This window comes from Poecilia latipinna, unplaced genomic scaffold, assembly GCF_001443285.1.
Source record: "Poecilia latipinna isolate Pla-1442-1.1 unplaced genomic scaffold, P_latipinna-1.0 Scaffold41, whole genome shotgun sequence".
Lineage (NCBI taxonomy): Eukaryota > Metazoa > Chordata > Actinopteri > Cyprinodontiformes > Poeciliidae > Poecilia > Poecilia latipinna.
In genome coordinates, this window is record NW_015112657.1 from 448,303 (window position 1) to 468,807 (window position 20,505).

The 20,505-nt window shown below is 37.2% G+C and overlaps 2 protein-coding genes across 3 annotated transcripts; one reads left to right on the forward strand and one right to left on the reverse strand.

Annotated features, from left to right (window-relative positions):
- tarbp2 (TAR (HIV) RNA binding protein 2) lies at positions 1–6,427 on the forward strand. The gene is made up of 7 exons (XM_015047638.1): positions 1–256; positions 2,407–2,721; positions 2,870–2,939; positions 3,879–3,996; positions 4,128–4,255; positions 4,438–4,633; positions 5,854–6,427. The coding sequence occupies exons 1-7, from the start codon at positions 204–206 to the stop codon at positions 6,009–6,011; spliced, it is 1,038 nt and encodes a 345-aa protein (XP_014903124.1). The 5' UTR covers positions 1–203; the 3' UTR covers positions 6,012–6,427.
- A 2,875-nt stretch (positions 6,428–9,302) lies between these two features.
- tespa1 (thymocyte expressed, positive selection associated 1) lies at positions 9,303–20,292 on the reverse strand. 2 transcript variants are annotated; one of them, XM_015047658.1, is made up of 13 exons: positions 19,909–20,292; positions 18,667–18,831; positions 17,611–17,800; positions 17,407–17,449; positions 16,471–16,511; positions 15,927–15,980; positions 15,218–15,257; positions 14,877–14,918; positions 14,632–14,727; positions 13,826–14,034; positions 12,619–13,709; positions 11,112–11,196; positions 9,303–9,665 (listed from the first exon to the last, which is right to left on the reverse strand). In XM_015047658.1, exons 3-13 carry the CDS (start codon positions 17,753–17,755, stop codon positions 9,499–9,501), a joined length of 2,013 nt encoding a protein of 670 aa, XP_014903144.1. In that variant the 5' UTR covers positions 17,756–17,800; positions 18,667–18,831; positions 19,909–20,292; the 3' UTR covers positions 9,303–9,498. The 2 variants fall into 2 exon arrangements, with proteins under 2 accessions (XP_014903144.1, XP_014903136.1); XM_015047650.1 differs by lacking the exon at positions 18,667–18,831 and having other exon boundaries at positions 19,909–20,291.
- Positions 20,293–20,505: the final 213 nt, after the last annotated feature.

Sequence of the window (20,505 nt, forward strand, 5' to 3'; positions counted from 1 at the left end):
GGCGTCACGAACTACGTCATCTTTGTGGGCCGAAGCTTAGCAGATGGGGTTCTCTTTTTCTCCTTTCCCTCCTTCCATCATGTTGTAGCCTCATCATCTGCTTGGAGGCAATAATACATACCGTCTAATGAAAGCTCGTGTATGTTCTGGTGGGGGGGATTTGCCATCCGAAACCGATCGGTTCCGTCTGCACGCTATAGGTAATGAACGACGAGACAGAACCGGAGAGCTGGAAGAGAAACTCCGGGAGCTCCAGGTGAGGATGATCAGAGCCGCAGGGAGAGTTGAGCATCCAGGCTCACAGTTAAACGACATCATTTTATTATAGGATCTTCAGAATATTTTGATTTCATGTATGTTTGTTTGTTTGTTTGTTTGTTTGTTTTTCTAAACAGATCTGTTTATTTCATTACAAGTTAACTTAATTAACAGGCGATATCTTGGATTTAAGCATTCATGTTTTATGTGACAAACAAACACAAAGTAGCACTTTATTATGAAGTGGAAAGAACAAAAATCATAAAGATGTGTCATGCATTTCTATTTCGCCCCCTTTAATTAGATTCTTTTGAAAAGGGGTCTACAACCTGCTTCTCTGGAGCCTCTATTGGCTCCTCGAACTTTCCACTACGCCTCCTCAATAATTTGGCTAAAAATGATAAAAGAGCCATCTGTTTTTTTTATATATATATATATATATATATATATATATATATATAGGCTAGTTTTAGCTTTTTTATAGAATAAATGCATTGACATTAAAAGTAGCAGTAACATTGATTTAAATCTTTTTCTTGTCATCAGGTTGGAAACATGCTTTCTTTTTTATAATTTTCCACTAAAGTCAACATCCTGTAGAATAAATATGAAACTCTGCAAAAGATCTGTTTTTTCCATTTTAAAACCTTAACTAAATAAATAAAATTGTTACTAATTGAGAATGGCCACATTTCCTTTACTACATATTTTGTCAAAAAGAATATTTTTATTTATATAGCATTTTTCAGCAACAAGGCAGTTCAACTGTGGCTCTGTGAGAAGAGTAGTTGTCTTGTGATCAGAAGGTTGTAGGTTCAATTCCAGCTTCCTCCTCCACATGTCAATGTGCCTACCAATCTGCATATTGGTATATGACTGTGTGAATATGACTCTAGTGTAAAGTGCTTTCAGTGGTAAAAATGATTGGAAGAAGGGCTATATAAGTTCAGTCCATTTACCATTCAAAGTGCCTTCAGTTGAAAGTGTTCAAAATATAAGTTGTGCTTTTCTAACAGGGTGATTTATTATTTATTTTAAATGAGGGAGTCAGTTGAAATTTGGGCTCTCAGCCATTTAGTGGTGACCCCAAGATTTTTGTTGGAACAAACAGTAGCCTGTCTTACTGATCCTTCTCACTGTTGACAGGATGAATTTAAGTCCTCATCCAGTGGCAAGTATCTTACAAAAGGGTGATTGATAGTAATTAGAAGTTCCTGGGAATCCTGATCAACTTCAATCACTAAGAAAAATCTCCTCTCCTTGTACAAAAAAAACTAATTTTATGCTTCTGCTCAAAAACACCTATGTGTGCATTCATACTTGCTCACATATGCAGGTGAGCGCTAAAAGGAAACATTAGCAAAGTGATTAATATTTCTTTAACAGTAATATGAAACCTGTATGTTTTGTATTACTGTCAATTTCAGGATTTAGCTATTTTTACAGATTTGTTCTTATTGTGACAAGCTTATTTCTCCAACATGTCCTTCTATTGTTTCTATTGTTATTACCATCCTGGGAATGTTTTTCTTTCTCTAAATCCCCTTAAGTCTTTCAAATTGCCCACAACTCAATGTCTTTATCACCATAGTTTCTATGATAAGCATCCATTTTGAAAGCTCAGTAAAACAATACTTAATTTCCTTCTTAATTATGTTCCAAAACTGTGTCAAGAAACAACAGCATGACTTTTTTTTTTTTGTTATTCTACTGTATTTTGTCTTAAATGATTGTTTCAGGATGCTGCATCCGCCTGTTGGATCTAAGTGTGAAGAGTGAATATTTGTGCAGGGAATGCTGATTTAATTTGCAATGAACTTAGATTTACTTTACTTTTAATTAAATGTAAACAGATAGAAATGCTTGTAAAAGGCAGCATATGGTAAAATTAAACTTTATTTGCTAGATCTTACTGTGCTATTATTTTTAATGTGTGCACAACATGTTGACTGGCATTTTCTTGCTTCTTTTAGAAACATCAAAAACAAGCTTTTTTTTTTCATCTTGACTGTTGCTGGAATCAATTTGCAACTTTACGAGATGGTAGTTTAGACTTTTATGTACAAAAAAAAATCAAAACAAAAAGTGCTTCCATTACTCTCGACATCATGCAGAGTAAAATGTGTTCTTTGTTCTTGTTGTTTGTAGTATTGAGCAAATGCTGGCTGTGAATCCCGGAAAGACGCCCATCAGTCTGCTGCAGGAGTATGGAACGCGGATAGGCAAAACCCCAGTGTACGACCTGCTGAAGGCCGAGGGACAGGCCCATCAGCCCAACTTCACATTCCGCGTCTCTGTTGGAGAGATCAGCTGCACCGGCCAAGGGCCCAGCAAGAAAGCAGCCAAGCACAAAGCAGCCGAGGCTGCTCTGAAGATGCTCAAGGGAGGCCTCGGAGGCCCAGTTGGAGTCGCTCTTGGAGAAGACGGTTTTACTGAAGTTGATGTGCCTGTGGATGGAGACAGGTCAGACTTCTGAGTAATTTATGCAGACAAATGTTAATTCAGCGTAAATATTTTCACTTGCAAGCCAACCTAAGTGACAGCTTAGCGTTTAGCAGATGGAAGATAATGGTTTGTGTGGTTTGAGTGTTTCCTTCTTTGTTTTGTGTAGCTCTCAGTCAGAGATGAAGACTTCAAATAGTTCCCAGCAGTCTGAATGTAACCCTGTAGGAGCCCTGCAGGTAACAAATCTTTGTCTGCTATACAGTTGTATCGCAATAAATGACAATATCATTGTAAAGTTAATCTACATCAGTAACTTATGTAGATTTCTTATACACATAATGATGATTAAATTAGATTTTTATGGTTTGCACCTAATAAAACCCAAAATTTACATGTTACATCATGTCTATTCATTAAAAAAGTGTCATGTTTTGATCCACAAAATCATATGAAAGACATATGAATTGACAGGCAGAATGTCACAAAAGGTCAAAGAAGTTGCTCATCCAGAGTGTTGTATCTAAACAAAATCATTGAAAGTTGAGTGAAAGGAAAAAAGATTAAAATTGCACTGCAGAACTAGGCTTCACAATGTATACAAATTTATTATCACTGCACACAAAATGCATTTGGAAAAGAACTGCTTGAACTACAATAAATATCAGTTAAGTATTTAATGCCAGGCATTCTAGCTCTTTATACGAGTAATATTTTTGGTGAAACTTATTTATTACAAAATTAAAACATTTTAGAATGTAAATAAATGGTAAAGAGCAGACAATAGACAGAAACATTTGCAATAAAACCTTGTAAAATCCAGGTTTTTCTATCACACGTTTTTCCTCTGCTTAACTTTCTAGTCATGTACTTGAATATAGTGCTCTGTGAACAGCAAGGACCTTGTGAAGGAACTCAATTATTGTGATTGGTTAAGTTACAACATGACCATAAGATTTTAGTAGTAAGCATCCTGGTAGTTTTGGTTTGATGTAATATTCTATCTAAAAAAAAGACGGTGTGTGTAATGAATCTATATAATATACTAGTTTAACTTTTGAAATGTATAACTGAACTAAATTAACCAAATTAACTTTTGTTCTACTTTATTGCGATGCATCTTTTTGGTTACATTTTGTGTATTTATATTTTTTATTTTTGGTGTTAATTTCTGTCAGGAGTTGGTGGTGCAGAAAGGATGGCGTTTGCCAGAGTACACAGTCACTCAGGAGTCTGGTCCAGCTCATCGCAAGGAGTTCACTATGACCTGCAGAGTCGAGAGATTTGTAGAAATCGGTACATTTAAAAATGTTTGACTTATAGAATACATACTTCATGTGTTTGCTTCTGTCTCGCAAATGTGTGTTTTCTTTTTGATTTTATGTCCCACTGGATGACTAATCTGTTTTTGTTTTTTTTCTGCTCAGGAAGCGGCACATCTAAGAAACTCGCCAAGAGAAATGCTGCCGCCAAGATGCTTTCACGGATACACAACGTGCCGGTGGATCTGAGGAGTAGCAATGACGCAGAAACAGAGGAGGACACATTTAATATTGTAAGATTCAAACAGGCGTTACGAAAATTAATAAAGATCAGAAAAAGTGATAAAGCATCAGCGTAGGAAAAGATGGCTGTTGAGGTAGAAAATGCTATACTGTAACAAGTATAATTAGTATTTTGGTCAGGAAATTTAATGTCTGCTAACTGATGTTGAATCTATGTCTCCTGTAATTAAAGCACATGGGAAGCAGGACGGAATCGGGTAAAAGTAAAGGCTACAGCTGCACGTGGGACTCCCTGCGCAACTCTGCTGGAGAGAAGATCCTGCAGCTCCGCAGCCACCCTCTGGGCATGCCTTCGGACTCCAACTTCTGTTCCCTGCTGAGCGACCTTTCTGCAGAGCAGCGCTTCGACGTCAGCTACCTTGATCTAGGTGAACTCATGAACTCTGAGACAGAGCTCCAATACCACTTCAGTTTGCTGCAGTCTGGCCACACCATATATATGCTTCAGCTGAGCTTCTAATGAACCTGAGTTATGACTAATTGTTGCAAAAATATTTATACATCTCAATTTTGGGGGGAGCATTTTGCCACATTACAACCACCTGAATGTGTTTTATTTAACTTTTAGGGGGGGAAATTAACAGCATGTAGTGCATAGCTGTGATATGGAAGGAAAACTGTATCTTTAATTTTATCTAAGGATAAATACAGCTGTTCTGTGAAGTCCTTAGGAGTTTATTTGAGAACAAACGGCAACATGAAGACGACTAAAACATATTCGGGATTAAGTTCTAGATAGGTTTAAAGCAGACTCGGGATATAAAACAACATCCTGTTCAATCCATCATCTGAAAATGGAAAGAGTTTTGCACAACTGCAAACATACAAAGACTTTCTGTCCACCTATGATGACAGGTAGGGGGAAATGTGTGTTAGGAAAGCTAAGACACAGTTTCCATTGTGAAATTCCATATTAGTTGCAACATCATGCTGTGGAGGAAGCTGCTCAGAGTTGTTAGGGAGTTTAATATTGCCAGATGTCCTGGAAGAAAACCCATCGAAGGGTGCAAAATACTTAAGACTAGCAGAGAGGTTCACCTTCCACTGTGATAACGACCTGAAACGTAGATTTAGATTGGCCTGGTCAAAGGTCAAACCAAAGTCCAGTTGAGAATTTGTTGCAAAACAAGGAACAACAATTCTGACGTCTTGTCACAAAGAAAGGGCAAAAGTATCAGTCTCCAGATGTGCAAAGCATATTACAAGAAAATAATAATAATTTAGGGCAAAATTGAACAGGCGGATATTGACTTATATTATATTATGACTCCAAAGGCTTTTGGTTTTGTTTCCTGCAGAACCCATAAAACACATTAGGTTTCCATTTACCTTTAAAAAGTTTGTCCTCTTTCCTGTAGCTATCCTGATTGCTTTGACTGAAAACTATGAAAATCAATGCAAAATACTTTCTATTTTAAGTGATATTATGCAAACGCCTATATCTGATGCAACAGTGGGACGAAGGTTGTAACCTAGTTCTGTTTGCAAATGTATCCGCTCAGACTGTCTAATGGAAAACAACAGTTAGTTAGCCATAACAGAAAAGAAGCAGTAATAATGTGTTCCTGTCCTGTGTTTCTGTTTTCAGAGGAGCGCAGCCTCAGCGGCCTCTGTCAGTGTTTGGTGGAGCTGTCAACGCAGCCAATCACAGTGTGCCATGGCTTCGCTCAGAACGTAGACGCTGCTCGAGCCAACGCGGCTCACAACGCACTGCAGTACCTGAAAATTATGGCAGGAGGGAAATGACACGCCTTCTCCGTTTCCTAGCCACAGACTCGACCTCACCAGTACACAATATGCCATCAAACATCTCCTCTTTGGACGAAGGAGGTATTTTTGTGACATATTTAGAAAACAAAAACAAGGAAACCTCAGATTTGACAATGAGAGACTTTTTCTGCCCTGATATTTACACATGGAGTCATTGTTTTTATTTTTTTATTGATTAATAGTGCCACTATTCATATTGCTGTCTAAAATTTCTAAACATTATGTACAATTTTGTCATAAATTGTTTTAAAAAAAAACTTTTCCCCCTTTTTTAAACTTTTGACTTCATGTAATCCAATATATTTTCCTAAATATGACCAATAAATACATACATCTCAGAAACTTTAAATGTTGCTGTATCAGAGTAGGCAATGTTTTGCAGCAAAATATAATTTGTTTTAGGCTATTTGACTAGCTAGATATAGAGTTAACTATTTATTAGTCCCAGAATGAAATCCATGTGAATGGATATGTGAAAGAAACTCCCACTCTGTCGAGAAATTGAATTATGTTAGCTGCTATCCCTTAAAAATGAGCTTCCACGAGTCTTAAAAAAATAAGACTCAAGTGACTGTTTGTTGCTGTCATTTTCTACATATTCAAGACTGAAAACTGTAAAAAAAAAACTCTACACATTTATTGGCACTATTGGTGAAGCTGTGTTAAATGCCTTAAAACGTCATCACTGCATTTTTAAAAACTTTTTTTTTTTTTTTAAATCCAGCTTTCATGTTTTTTTAATCAGTGAGTGGGAAAAAAAGTATTTGGAAAATAAATCATTTGCAGCAACATCACTATAAATATGAAATAATCTTTGTATTGTTATTTATACAGAAATTAATAATAATAATGGATTACTAAACAGTAGGGATGCTCCGATCAGGTTTGTTGCTGCCGATTCCGATACTGATCACCTGGATTGACTGTTAACTTTTTGCTTTAGGTATAAATGCTACTATGAGATCTGACAAAATTAAAAAATGATCTGGCAATAAATTCACCTAATTTAGGCATAAAACATGCAAAATACTTGTAGGTATAATACACCAGATATTCAGTCAAAGGACAACTGAAAAACCTGCAATCAGTAAAATAATATTTAATAGTCTCAGTACCATAAATTATACATGAGTCAAATAAAGCTGCCTATATCGAATAAGTAAAAAAGGAAACATTCACTCAAAGTCAAACGCAGGTTGCATCAAAATAAACAATCCTTCCTGATAGCCTAGCTAGCTGATTAATGCTGGTTCTGATTGGTTGTTTCTGACCGAGCGGAGTAATTCTGCAGAACACAGGAGGAGGCAGAGGAGATCGATTATTTTTTCAGAGATTATCTGTCTTGTGTTAGGACAGCGAAAGCTTTAACACATATCTAAAATTGTTTCTTTTTTTTTTAAGTTACGTTCTCCAGCTTTAAGCAGAGGTTCGGTGTGAGAGTTCACTGCAGATGGAGCAGAAACGTCTGTGAAATATCACTACCAGTAGCGCGTAGCGGCGGTTCAACAACGAGAACAGAACCAGCATCTTACACCGCCAGCTCGAAGACTTAAATTATTTTTCAGGTTATTTGGTTAGCTTTCAGACCGTGATGCTAATTCGGGTGAGTGCGTTGAGCCTCGATGTAGTAAACTCCGTCAAGTGCTTGTTTTATAAATGTCGCGTTAGATTCGTTGTGTTGATGGATTTTGACGTGCTTCACTCCCGAGGTAATTTTCCACGCAACACGCAAATTTCCTCGTTCACTCTCAGAGCGTTATAGTTCCACACCTCATTGCTTAGGATTTACTGCTGCGCGCTTGCGCAGTGTGAAGGAAAGAGGAGATCGGCTGCACACGCAGGCTGCAAATGAGATACAGGTGATCGGCAACAAGAGACCTTGATCGACGATCACCGATCATACACTTTTTCACGGAAATCGGCCGATTATGATCGGTGACAGATCGATCGGCACACCTCTCCTAAACAGTTTATATAAATGTTCAGTAATCCATGATGTCCTTTTTTCTGGGGTACAAAATGTGACATTTCTATAAGCCACGCTTCAAAATGGAAAAAGCAATAGCACATGCCCTTAAAGATGGACAAATCCGTTTTGATCTCTATAAATATGAGAATAACAATAAAACCTAGACCTGGCTATATTTACAGTGACAGTTATAATTAGCAGGTTTATGCTGGTAGAGGTAATGGAGGCGAAACAAATCCCTAATTTAAAGATGAATTTACTTTAAGGCTTTTTACACCTTCTTACCAGCTGCAAATCTGTTTTTCTTGACAAGTTTCAGAAGTATGAACTTCTCATGTTCCTATTAATAGTTTGTGAATTAGAAGCTTTATGTGTCCACAGCTGTTCTGAAGTACATCTACTCTTGAATTAAAGACTTATTATACAATGACTCAACTGTGAACACATCCTTGTTTAAAAAAAACAAACAGGTTTTTATGTAAAAAAAAAAGAAAATAAACAATCATAAATTATTTTAGTTACAATTCAAGCGCAACATTATTAGAGGAAAATGTAAATACCTAAGTGAATACCCATTTAAAGCACCTTTTGATTCAGTGTTCCACCAATTATAATAATCCTTTCATAAAGTTCTACATCCCAGAAAGACATTTTTGACATTACTTATTACTAACTTTCAGCCAATGCTACAGGTTCCAAAGGATTAAACAATCATTGTTTGAAGGTATCGGTCAGGAGTAGGTCTAAAGGAAAATCAAAGTTGTACAGGAAGGTTTTACAACAATTTATTAGGGTCTTGTTTTTACAGGGTGTGTCAGGTGAGAGCTGCTGTAATTGTAACAAAATACATCCACTCTTTCTCACAGACCCAGCACATAAATTATAGCGTTACCTCTAAAGCATTGTTAATGTAATGACCATCACTGACTTGTGTTTTGTTCAGCTCTTCTTGAACTTTGACTTGATTTGTGATTATCAGAAACTGTTGTGTCTCTGTGTAAAAGCTTTCTCCACTACTAAGAAATCCCTTCCTCTTCTACAGTATGTATTGACAAATAGTTTTAGCTATCTTCTGTTTCATGTGTTTGCCTACAAAATGCATGTGAGACATTTCTGTGGGTTGTAACCCTTCTCAGAAAAGGCAGATATGCAAACTGTTTTTTTGATCATTAAAGGAGGAAGTTATGAGCTGGTTTTATTCAACTGCAGTTGAAACTCACCATCTCTCTTTGCTGGCACTTTTATACATTATAAAAATGAAATGAAATACGATCTCTACTGGACGTCAATGTTTCTTCTTTTTTTTTTCCCCGATAAAACATTTTTTGTAAGAATTGAAGTTGTTTTTACCCTAATTAAAGTACCATTCCGTTACACTTCACTGTCTAAGTCTTTGCTCGTTTACACAGTTCTGTTTCACATAATCATGTTTTGTACGTTTTCTTTTTTGTCTGTAGCCTCTGAAACATTCACATTTTAAGAGTTCAAGCAAAGTCAATGTGGAGATCTGCTTTCCAACGGGAAAAGGTTTCCAGATCTTGTGGTACATTTTAGTCCTGCCTTTTTCTCTCCGTCACCTGCCATGTCTAACGACGGGCTGACTTCTTCGTCTGCGTAGCCACTGCTGTCTGACTGCACGCTGTCGCCCCGCACCACTTCACCTACACAAGCAGGAAAAAAAACAACACATTCAGCTCTTCTCCAAGTTCTGCGAACTATAGACAGTTTAGCAGCTGCAGTCTAACCTGAATTTGGCACAGAAAATGCATCGTTTTCTCCTTGAAGACACCTGCTCATTGACCTGAATATGCATGTGTCACTCATCATGCTCAGTACCTTGAAAAAGTATTCACTCCCCTTGAACGTGTATTGGAATCTTATGTGATAAACCAAGTAGTGGGTAGTAAAAAGGAAAATGACAACTGTTTGTTTTTATCTTAATAGTGTGGCATGTATTTATATGCAGCCCCCTGAGGCAACACTTTTTTTAGCAAGTACAGCTGCAAGGCTTTCCACAAACTTTGCACATGTAGAGGTGGAAGTTTTTTTATACGTTTCCCTGCAAATTAGCTGAAGTTTAGTTGGAATAGATGGAGACAGTCTGTGAGTCTCAGTTATTAAAACCTGCCACTGATTTGATCTTTAGACTTTGACTGTGCTGTTCTGACCTGTTATTTGATCAATTTCATGATAGTTCTGGCTGTTTTTGATGGTTACTGTCCTGCCAAAGATGAATCTGCAACCCAGTCTCAAATATTTTGCAGTATTACTCTCTATTTATTCAACTTCCTATCAACTCTGACCAAGTTCTCTTCTCCCCACAGCATGATATTCCTTTGTTAGTAGCATTTCAAGGTGATGTACAGTAGTTTTCCACCTCACATAGCATTTTGGATGCATCTGACCAAAGAACTAACCTTTACGATAGTTGTGATCCCTAGTTTCTGGTAAATTGCAGGATTTTTTTGGCCTTTCTTTCTTGACTCACTTCTGTAGAGGCTGGATTAGTGCTGTCCTCAATTAATAGTTGACTCTACTGAGAACAAGTGAATTTATTCTGAGATTAAAATCAGAATAAATCTGATTGCAGACTTTTAATCAAGTGACCCCTGAAGTAAATTGGTTAAGAAGGATGTTATTGAGGGGTATCAACCTACAGCCCTGGATTAGTTTCTTTCCACTTTACAATTATGCAGTTTTTATTTCCCTAAAACATAAAATTACCCTAACCCTACGTTAAAGTTTGTGGCTGCAATTTGACAAAAAGTTTAAGGGACGAGAATACTTTTCCAGTCACACAGCTGCTTTTACACAAGTTGTCAGAATCCATTAGCTGACCGCTGCTAATGACTATATGACACCCTAAAGTGAGCCATAAATGAAGTGTTGCTTTCTATCACTGAGAAAGAAGAAGCATAGAAATAAAACATGCAAACTCGTTTAACACGTGTGAGCTGATGACATCCTTCTCCTCACCCACTTATATGTATAGGCACCCTGTTGTTTGTGGACTAAAAAATAATCCCCTTCAGTGTGAACAAAGAAACTTTGGTTCATATAAAGTCTTTAAGCAAAAAGTCACACAAATAAATATGAGCATTTGTCACCTTTGCGTGAATGTTTTCTAGAGAGTGACGAAGTGACGGTACTCGCTTCTGGTTGTCCAAAATCTTCCTCTCCTGCGCTATGCACCTAAGAGGAGAGCAAATTAAAAATATTTAACCAAGATACACTTTGTTCTACCAAGGAAAGAAATGTGAGGAACTACAAACCAAGAGTTTTTGGTTTAGCTTATTTAAGAGCTTCATTTTAGCTTTTAGCTAAGCTAAACTGAAGCTTATTTACTGATTCAAAGTTTCATTTGACTTTTCTTTTTGTCCTCTTAGTCTATTGGTGTTCAGATTTTGCTAGTATCCCAACATACTGGCCCAGATGTGCAAAACAACATAAGCATTGCAGAGCACATATTTTCAAAATCAAATATCCTTGTAGAAATCACTAGATAGTTTCAAAAGAAAAAATACTGATAAATGCATAAACATAAATTACTTTGATTTTTCCAACTACAAATTACAAACTAGTAATGTTTTATCTGAAATGAAACATTACTAAATTGCTTAAAATGTAGATTTTAAATCATTGTAACATTTTCAGTAAAACTTTCCATGAGGGGTGACTATGCTAATAAATAGATTCAGGCTTATTTGTGATGGGTTACTGGCATTTCTCCCTTTGGCTATTTTGTACCTTTCTATCTTTGGAGCCATGTCCCTCTGGACATCATGTGCTCACTTTAGCAACTAGGGATTTGAAGTATTTTTTAATATTTAAATACTATGTGACTCTTTGAAATACTTTCTGCCAACAGGAGGTTGCTCAAAGTAACTTTGCTTTGATCAAGTGTCACAATCTGTCATATTTTAGAAAAGCGTTGCATTATTTTTTTTTCTCAAATAATAAATGAAAATACTTATTGCAAAGAAATTAGTTGATATGTCATAGACATGTTTATCAGAGTAAAACAGAATTGGATAAAATTAATATAAGCACAAAAATGGAAGTAGGACGTGACAAAGAGGTGAATTGATCCAGAGTCTTTTTCACAACTGTTTTAATTAAGTTCAAATTAGTTATTAATTATTAAGTATCTTCTTCAGTTAGTTCCCATGCAGTTTTTTTTTATAGTTTTCCTACAAGCACATTACATTTTCCTTTTTTTTTAATTTTTGTTATGTTTTGCTCCTATGGGCCTCCATGTTCCATGCCTGAATTGCACATAAACCAAAATGACTTAAAAAGTAAATGATGCAAAAAAATGTTGTACAACAACAACGAAGCAGTTTAAAATAGCTCCTCACAAAACAGCAATGGAACACGAGCGAGTGGCCAAAACTAAATATAAGCATGAAGTTCAGGAGGAAATTTCCATTTGTCATGCCAAAAATCTTTCACCCCTGATAATAATTATAGTTTACTTAGTTATTGATTGACTGATGATTGTGTAATTAATTTGTCTCACTCACTGAGTTAAGACTGATTGAAACTTCCTAAGTGCAGTTTAGATTCATCATCAAATCATATGCTAGATTTTTAAACCATTAAAAGTTTCTGTACCTCCTCCAGCTCGAATGAGTTGACCTGCTGACGATTGCTGGAGAATTTGCCCAGGCCTGGATGGGTTAACGGGTTCAGGTACTGTCCCTCTCCCTCATTACACAGCTCTGCAGGAGTCCGCTTGGATAAGCCAGGTGAAGCATGGCAGGAGTTCATGGAGGACGACGACGCGTCCTCGTCTTCAAAGCCCGTCACCGTGATGCAGCAGTGAGCGTTGCTGTCTCTAGGCTCGAGAACCAGAGGTGATCCAGATCCATCCACCTGTAGGCTCTTTCTATTAGATTCAGAATGTAAGTCTTCATTAGGCTTAGAGGTAGGGGTTTGCACTAGAGAGCTTAGTCTGTCTCTACTTTCTGTCCCAGAGATATGAAAGAAGCGGTTTTGGTTTTGACAACAGAAAGAAGCCTGATGTACACGCTCCACTATTGGAGGGCAGATTAGATCATATGAAACTTTGGCGGCAGGAGTCCTTGTGTCCCTTTGTGTCAAACATGAGTCCAGCTCTGACCGATTCGTGGCTAGCAGAGTTTCTGTTTCTATCACGGTTTCTCTTGACAAAGATGACTCTAGAGATGTTCTTTCACAATATTCTTGTCTGACATTATCAGCATTATCTGCCTCTTCGTTGTCAGGCGTCTCCTCCTTGCAAATGTCTGTGTCCTCTACAGTCTGCTTCACTTGCGCTGTATCTCCACCGTCTGATAGCAGCCTAAAATCCTCACAAGATCCACACCTGTCATGTTCCCCCAAATCCAGCTTCTTGGCACTCCCGGTCTTGAATTTCAGCATTACATCCACCACGTCAGGAAGGCTGGATCTCTTTCTGGGTGAGGGCTGTGGAGAGGTGGAGTCCGACCCGCGAGGAGAGCCGGTGTAGAGGCACATTTTGTTTACAGTGTCCTTCAGCCTCTCCACAGGAGAGCGAGGCTCGCTGCGAACACTGGTCCTAAACCGTTCAATCCTCTCCACAGGAGAGGAGAAGCTGAACTCTGGCGTGGCCAGCTTCTGGAGAGGAGTGCGGGACACGTGGGAGTAGAGGGAATAGAAAGCATTGGCCATGGCTGTAAGCACTTGCACTTGTCTGAAACGACCTGTAAGAAGAATAGAATGCAAATAAACAGATGCAAACCACTTTGCTTCTTCACACTTCTAGCAATGCAAGACCACTCCACTGACATATAGATAGAGAAATGTAACGAATCCATACTGGCAAGTGAAAGGCTGGGGTCCTCCTCTCTTATTCGCCGGATCTGGGCGTCCAGGAAGAGGCGGAAGTTGATGCCTTGAGCCTGAGAGGGGAAGGTGAAGAATCGAGGAGGGATGCGAACGGTGACCTGCGGTTCTTCGCAGCCAAAACCCAGTTCGTACAGAGTCTCCTCTGCATCCTCTGAACATATCTGCAGAACCTCTGACACACTGAAAGAAGACATACGTTCAGGCGCATCTCAATTATTTCATATCAAACAATTTATTTCAGAAATAAATGCATTTTAAAAGTGAAGCTCATACATGCTTTACACACAGATGTGTGCATTTATGGCTCTCAGAAAATTATAAAACTATATAGGACCACAAAAAGTGATGTTCTGATCCTCACAATTAGAGGGAGAAGTGCTGACGTGATCATTTTCCAATTCACTATGCAAAGCTGTTTAAAAAAAAATTCTATTCTCAGATTTTAAGCTATAGCTGAGAATTACTATACTGACTATATTATGTTTGTCGTTTATGTTATTTGAACATCTCTCATTGTTTTGTTGTGCTGTATAACTTTCTGTTTAAGTTACTGGTGACTTTCTACTTAAATGGTTTTGCTTCAATGTGTTATAGAAATAAAATTAACTTTGACTGTAAAAGTTAAGTGGCAGGAAAAAGAGTGACAGAATAAGTTCCACAAATAAAGGTGTGGTACAGTTAAGATACTGAACAATCTGCTTCTTTAGCAAAAACCTTAGCTGTATTAATATGGTTACTACATAAAAAGTCTGAATTAAACCAATTTCCAAACCTCACCTTGACACTGTTTTCCAAGTGGAGGAGGAAAGGCAGCTGGAGGCCATGCTGTGGCCCAGGTTGAGTGACGGTGGGCATAGTTTCTGGAGAGGAGTACTAAAAAAAAAAAAAAGCATGTGAAATGTTACAATACCTAAAACTTTTTAAAGTGGTCAGATATCAAGCGACTCACTCACTCCTTTCCAGGGGGAGAAATGCCAAAAAAAAGTTTGATTTTGAGTTTGAGATGCAAGTAAACAACAAACCTGCTGCTGACCCTGCTGAGCTGTTTTGTGAAGGAACGATTTCTGGACAGGCATTATGGAGAACAATAAATAAAAAGAAAAAAAAACAAAGAAAAATAGTTCAGCAAAGTTTCTCGAGACATTTTTTGCAAATTCAGAAATTCAAATAGTTTTGGTACAACATTTCCAGAAATTTTACAGTAACTTCCAGGTAAGCTACAGCAAAGAAATAGCTTCAGGGTGTGAATGTGTGAAACATGTATTTTTACCAGGACTTTAATTATTTTGCAAAAATAAAAAAACTATATTAGTTATGCGAGATATGTAGAAAACAGTTGAACCAGTGGAAAGTTTCTACTTACCGACAGTTAGTTGTAGTTCCTCCAAAGTTTATAACTGAGGCTGAGGAAAAAAATATGAAGCATTAATTATTGCTGATGACAATAAGAACTACTTTATGTGACAATAAAGAAATTAGCAATTTAGCATCTGTAATATGAATTTAACAGAATGAATCTGAAGAGAAAACATCTATTTTATTACTTCATTTTAAGATTTAAATGTTGCTTGGATAACCATTCGTTTTCTGGGTTGTTTTCCATCCAGTCGAGAACTGCAGCTGTTTTTTATTTTTACAATCTACAAAAATGCGGCAACTTCACTGCTTATCTTTGCGGCTTAGTTCTAGTTTAGCGTAAATGTTAAATTATCTCTCTGAAATGATCATTGCATAATACCTAGATTGCAACGACACGAAATATTCCAACAAGATAAGGAGGTAAAAAAAAATACTTGAGACAAGCTTTTCTTTTTCACATGTGAAAAGTCCTGCCTACTGATCCATGAGCGGAGTTTAAAAATAACCATAACCAAACAATACCCGATTTGCTTATTTAAAACTTTTGCCGACTCATTACTTCCCCTTACTTGTCCGTGTGTGCAAATTTAGGTTGAAGCCATATTTCAGATAATCAAATTAGATAGAGATCATCATGAATATTGCCCTTTGAGGACATAGAAACCATTTTGTGGCGTGAGTGTTTGCGTGTTTGAGTTCATGTCTGGTCATACCATCAGCTCCAAGGCTCAGGTCGTCACAAAAGGTGTTGGCTTGCAGTGCAGACTCTTAAAAAAAATCACATATGGAAATGTTACACTTTAAACATGTTACATTTTAAATTAGACACTGTGCAAATTATGCAGACGATAAATTAAGGTTTTTAAACACATATTTAAAGCTTCTGCATTTATTTATTTATTTCAACCTCACCAGTTGAAACAGGTTTTAGCTTATCGCAATAAGCATGATACAGAAAACGCTAAATAACCCAGTTTGAGATGCAATTCCCTCAATATGATGAATAAGGAAAATCAGCAGACATCTAACCAAACTTTTTCTGGATATTATCAAGTAATAGAGCTTTGATTTCATTATACAACATTTTTAATTGCGGAAGCTAAAGGTGTTTCTAGGTAAAATCCCCACATGAAAATAAGAAATATGAAGCGTTGTACTGAACGCCATACATTTGAATTGATTCTGCTCTTTTTTCAACATTTTCTCAAGCAGCCTAATGGTAAGGTGTTCATGGTAGGGTGTGTGTGTGTGTCTCACCGAAACTTAGCTGCCTGCTGTTCTCCAAGCGGACATCAGATCTGCAAGACACAGACGCCCAAACACAATCAAGTCATTTGCATGCTTCTATCAAACATGGTGCTGCGTTTGCATCTCTGGTTTCATGTGAAAAAGGATAGCAGGCAAGGTCACAGTGAAAGTTTGTTCCACTCTTCATAATCAGCATTCTGCTGAAGTCTTGCAACTTCCTCTTGTAGAGAAATATTAACATTCAGGTTAACGCCAAGCAAATCTATTCATTTTCATTTTCACTTCTGAGAATACATTCAGGCACCAGCCATTCCTCTAAATGCTCTCAGCAGGGGAGTAAAAGCCCATTTAGATGGTAATTTACTGTCCTCTGGGGTGTTTCTGCATTCCACAAGTGCTTCTCTCTCAGTGACTGACACTAAACCATAAAGTATTGCTTCTTGTTTCTACAGTCTGTTTCATAAAAAAAAAAAGGAAGAAACTGTTATTTCCTATACCTCAAGGTAATTTCAGATGTGTCAAAGAGCTGAAGCTTTACTCATGAGTTATTTTTGTACTGGGAACTTTTACACCTTTTAAATCATGACACCCCTGGTGAAACAGCTAAAAAGGAAAAAAAAAAAAAAAAGAATCTAACTCAAGAGAAGGTCACCTCAGCGATTTCAGTTTGTGGTTGATTGAAAGCTTATTTTTATTTTTCTCTTTTTCCAGTGGAACTATAAGAATGCAGCACCTCAGGCTACTGCAGCAGAAAAAAACTTCTGTGGTAACCTCACAACATCACCTTGCTGCACCACCTGACTTCAGAGAGAGTTTCCACTCTCGCTGCACTCTGTTGTCTGCTGTAGTTTCCATTGATATACATCTTACCAGCTGGAAAATGTGAAAGTCAGCAGTTATGAACTTATTAAAAAAAAACAAAAAAACAAAAACAGGTTAACTCACCCACAACCAAGGAGCCAGTTCTCAATCTTTCCATTGAAGCTGGCTGTGAAAATGACACATATGAGTACTCTTATTAAGTAAACATGTTCCTCATTGACAGCTCTGTTCACAGTGAACTAATTTGTTTTTCCATCTAGAAAAGTTAAAAACTGATCAAATTAAATACAGTGGGTAAAGCACTTAAAGAGTCGTGTTTGCCCTCACCATCAGAAAAGACATCATCGTCATCTGCTATGGAGGCCGAGGATGCGAGGTTACACAGCGGACCCTCCAGGTCCTCCACTGTCGGCCATTGCCGGCTGCTGTTGATCCAGGCTCGCCGCCTGACGGTGGACGATGACCTATCCATCACTTCAATTCATAAATGGCTGCAGGGCATGACGGGTTCAAAGCTCTGAAACAAAAGAAATTAAATGTAATTCAAGATTTTTATTGTTGTTTGATTTTTGAGCCTGATGACATTTTCAAGATATTTTAAGACTATTTCCAAAAGATATTTGAGAATCTGTTTTCATTTTTCTGTATGAGCAAACACATTCCCAGAAAAGCTGAGAAGATTGTCAAAACATGTTTCAATGTGTGACATGTTCATTTGTTTGAATCTTTATAGTCAAAGCCAAAGTGCAGATCAAATACAGACAAAACAGTTTTTTTTTTTGTTTTTGTTTTTTTTGCAGATACGGTTCATCTTAACTGCTTAGAATGACAAAATTGAGCATAAAACAAGAATCCACCGTATGTTTAGTATTTCCAAGTATGGACTGATTGTAGCTCACCTCATTGCTCCAACTCAGAAAAAAAAAAATCATAGATTCAAAAAGAATTTTACATATCAAATTTACCAAAAATGTGTCTTTCACCATCTAAAGAGCAAATGAAGTCTTCAAGACATGAAGTCACAGCTGCACGAGAATTTTTGGCAACAAAGATTCAGTAGCAACTAAGACAAACTTTATTATTAAAAACTGTCCAACTCTGTACCTAGAACTTACATTTGGAATTATATTTGGGAGTGAAGAAGGTAAATATATGACGAGGCTGACAAAGAAAAGCATTTTTATTCTGTGCAGAAAGTACCTAATGTTGTTTATTTTATATCTTTGCTTGTGTCTTACTAGTGAGACACAAGCAAGATTACTTTTCATAATTGTAATAATCAGTAAGCTTTATTGTGTTTCCAAAAGTACCAGCATATGTCGTGCTTTTCAGTTTTAGATGAAAGCGATTAGATCCTGTAATTGTGGCATCTTTTGAACTCACTTTTGCAAGTCTGGGAGAACATTAGCAGGTGATGTTCAGTGCAGATTATGTTACTGTGGCTTCTCTGACACACAGTGTACATTTGTTCTCCTGCCAATTTCCTGCTGTTCCGGTCAGTGGAGTCATCTGAAAACTGTTGCGAGTTGGAAAATCTGACCAGAAGAACTGGAAAATGCTGAGAAGTTAAAACCTGGAGTCTAGCAAGAATGGAGACAGATAGAGCTTGCAAAATAACACTTAATGTCTTAAGTTTCCAAATGCAAATGATGAAATTAAGGAAGCGTTGGAGTAAGTTACTTACTTACATTACTTTTTTAAAAATGTGTTTAAATATATAAACTTTCTTAACAAAAGTGAAGCTTGCCAGGGGAAATAATAAAAAACTATGTCTTTTGTGTTCGATTTAGCTTGGATTTGCATTTTCAAAAGCTTCCCCACCTTCTTAGCGGAAATGTGGCATGACTTGGCAGCCCGCACAACTGAAATCCTCTTCCACAGTGTTTGAATATGGATGTTGTGTTGTAAGATTTCAGAAAAAAATAGATCTGTTAAAAGATTGTACAGTGGTATGCCCCTATTAATATATATATATATATATATATATATATATATATATATATATATATATATATATATATATATATATATATAAACACAATGAAAGCATCTCTGCACCAAGCCAAAACTAGGGTAAAATAACAATATTGCAGATCAGGACAAACCATATACAAAATATGCACAAGTTGAAATAAAAATATTCCCATGAAGAGATCATGTTATCATAAACCTTATTTCTTCTCAAAATTGTACTAATTAGTCTCTTTCAAACTTAAGACAGTTCAAATTAAACCATAATAAAAAGAGGAATGTGCCTGAAAACAAAATGATTTCAGTCCAGGCAACATTGTACAGAAAATAATAATTTGACTTACTGTGTGGTTATATTGCAGTGCAGACTAGTGCAAGCATAGGAACCATTAATGATAAAAATCAGCACGACCGTAGATCATTTTCACCGAGGTCTATGGCAAACCTTAATAAAAGAACTTGAAGGATTTACCTTGATATAAATAGATATAGCCTATTCGACTTTCGGAAGGTGCTTTCTACATTTAATCAAGTGTGCAGATCAAATGTAAAAGTAGAAACATCTTCAAAATGCAACAAGTTGAGTTAAAATACATTTACTTTTCTACACTACTAAGCAGCGAGTAAACTTTCAAAAGAGACGAGAGTTTTTACCTTCATGCACGCTGCAGGTTTCAGTTCTGTAAGCGGCGCACTTGCTCTGGTTTCCTGTTGAACCGGACTCACTGAGGCAGACAGTATGAGCGCCTTCATCCGCCGTCTTTAAGCGGTCTGTTAAAATAGCCTCCGCTCAGCGCGCCTGCCTCTATCAGAGATGGGCCCAGAGATAAATAGCCGGGGTTTGAGCTGATTTCCAGCGAAGCCTGTCCCCTGCTCAGCGCGGACAGGTTGGATCATTGCTTGGCCGTGGCGCGTCTGAGGAAGTGACTTTGCATCTCATCTGACAGACTGAAGTTATCAGAGTGGCGTGGGACGCAGCTGCGGCACATCCTGCACGAAACAAGCGCTCACCCTGACAGGTTGCTGGAAATGTAACGCTGTTAGTACAACACGATGTTTTTTTTTTTTTTTTTTTTTTTATTGACTACTTTACAAATCAGGAAAATGTAAGCTTAGTTTCCGCAAAGTAACTGCATGGCATTGTTTTATTTTTATTTGGGGTTTTCCACATTACAATACATTTAGCGTCCTCTAAATAAACAATCCGTAAGTACGAAGAGCATTATGTCAGATTTAAACAATTGCCTGCGG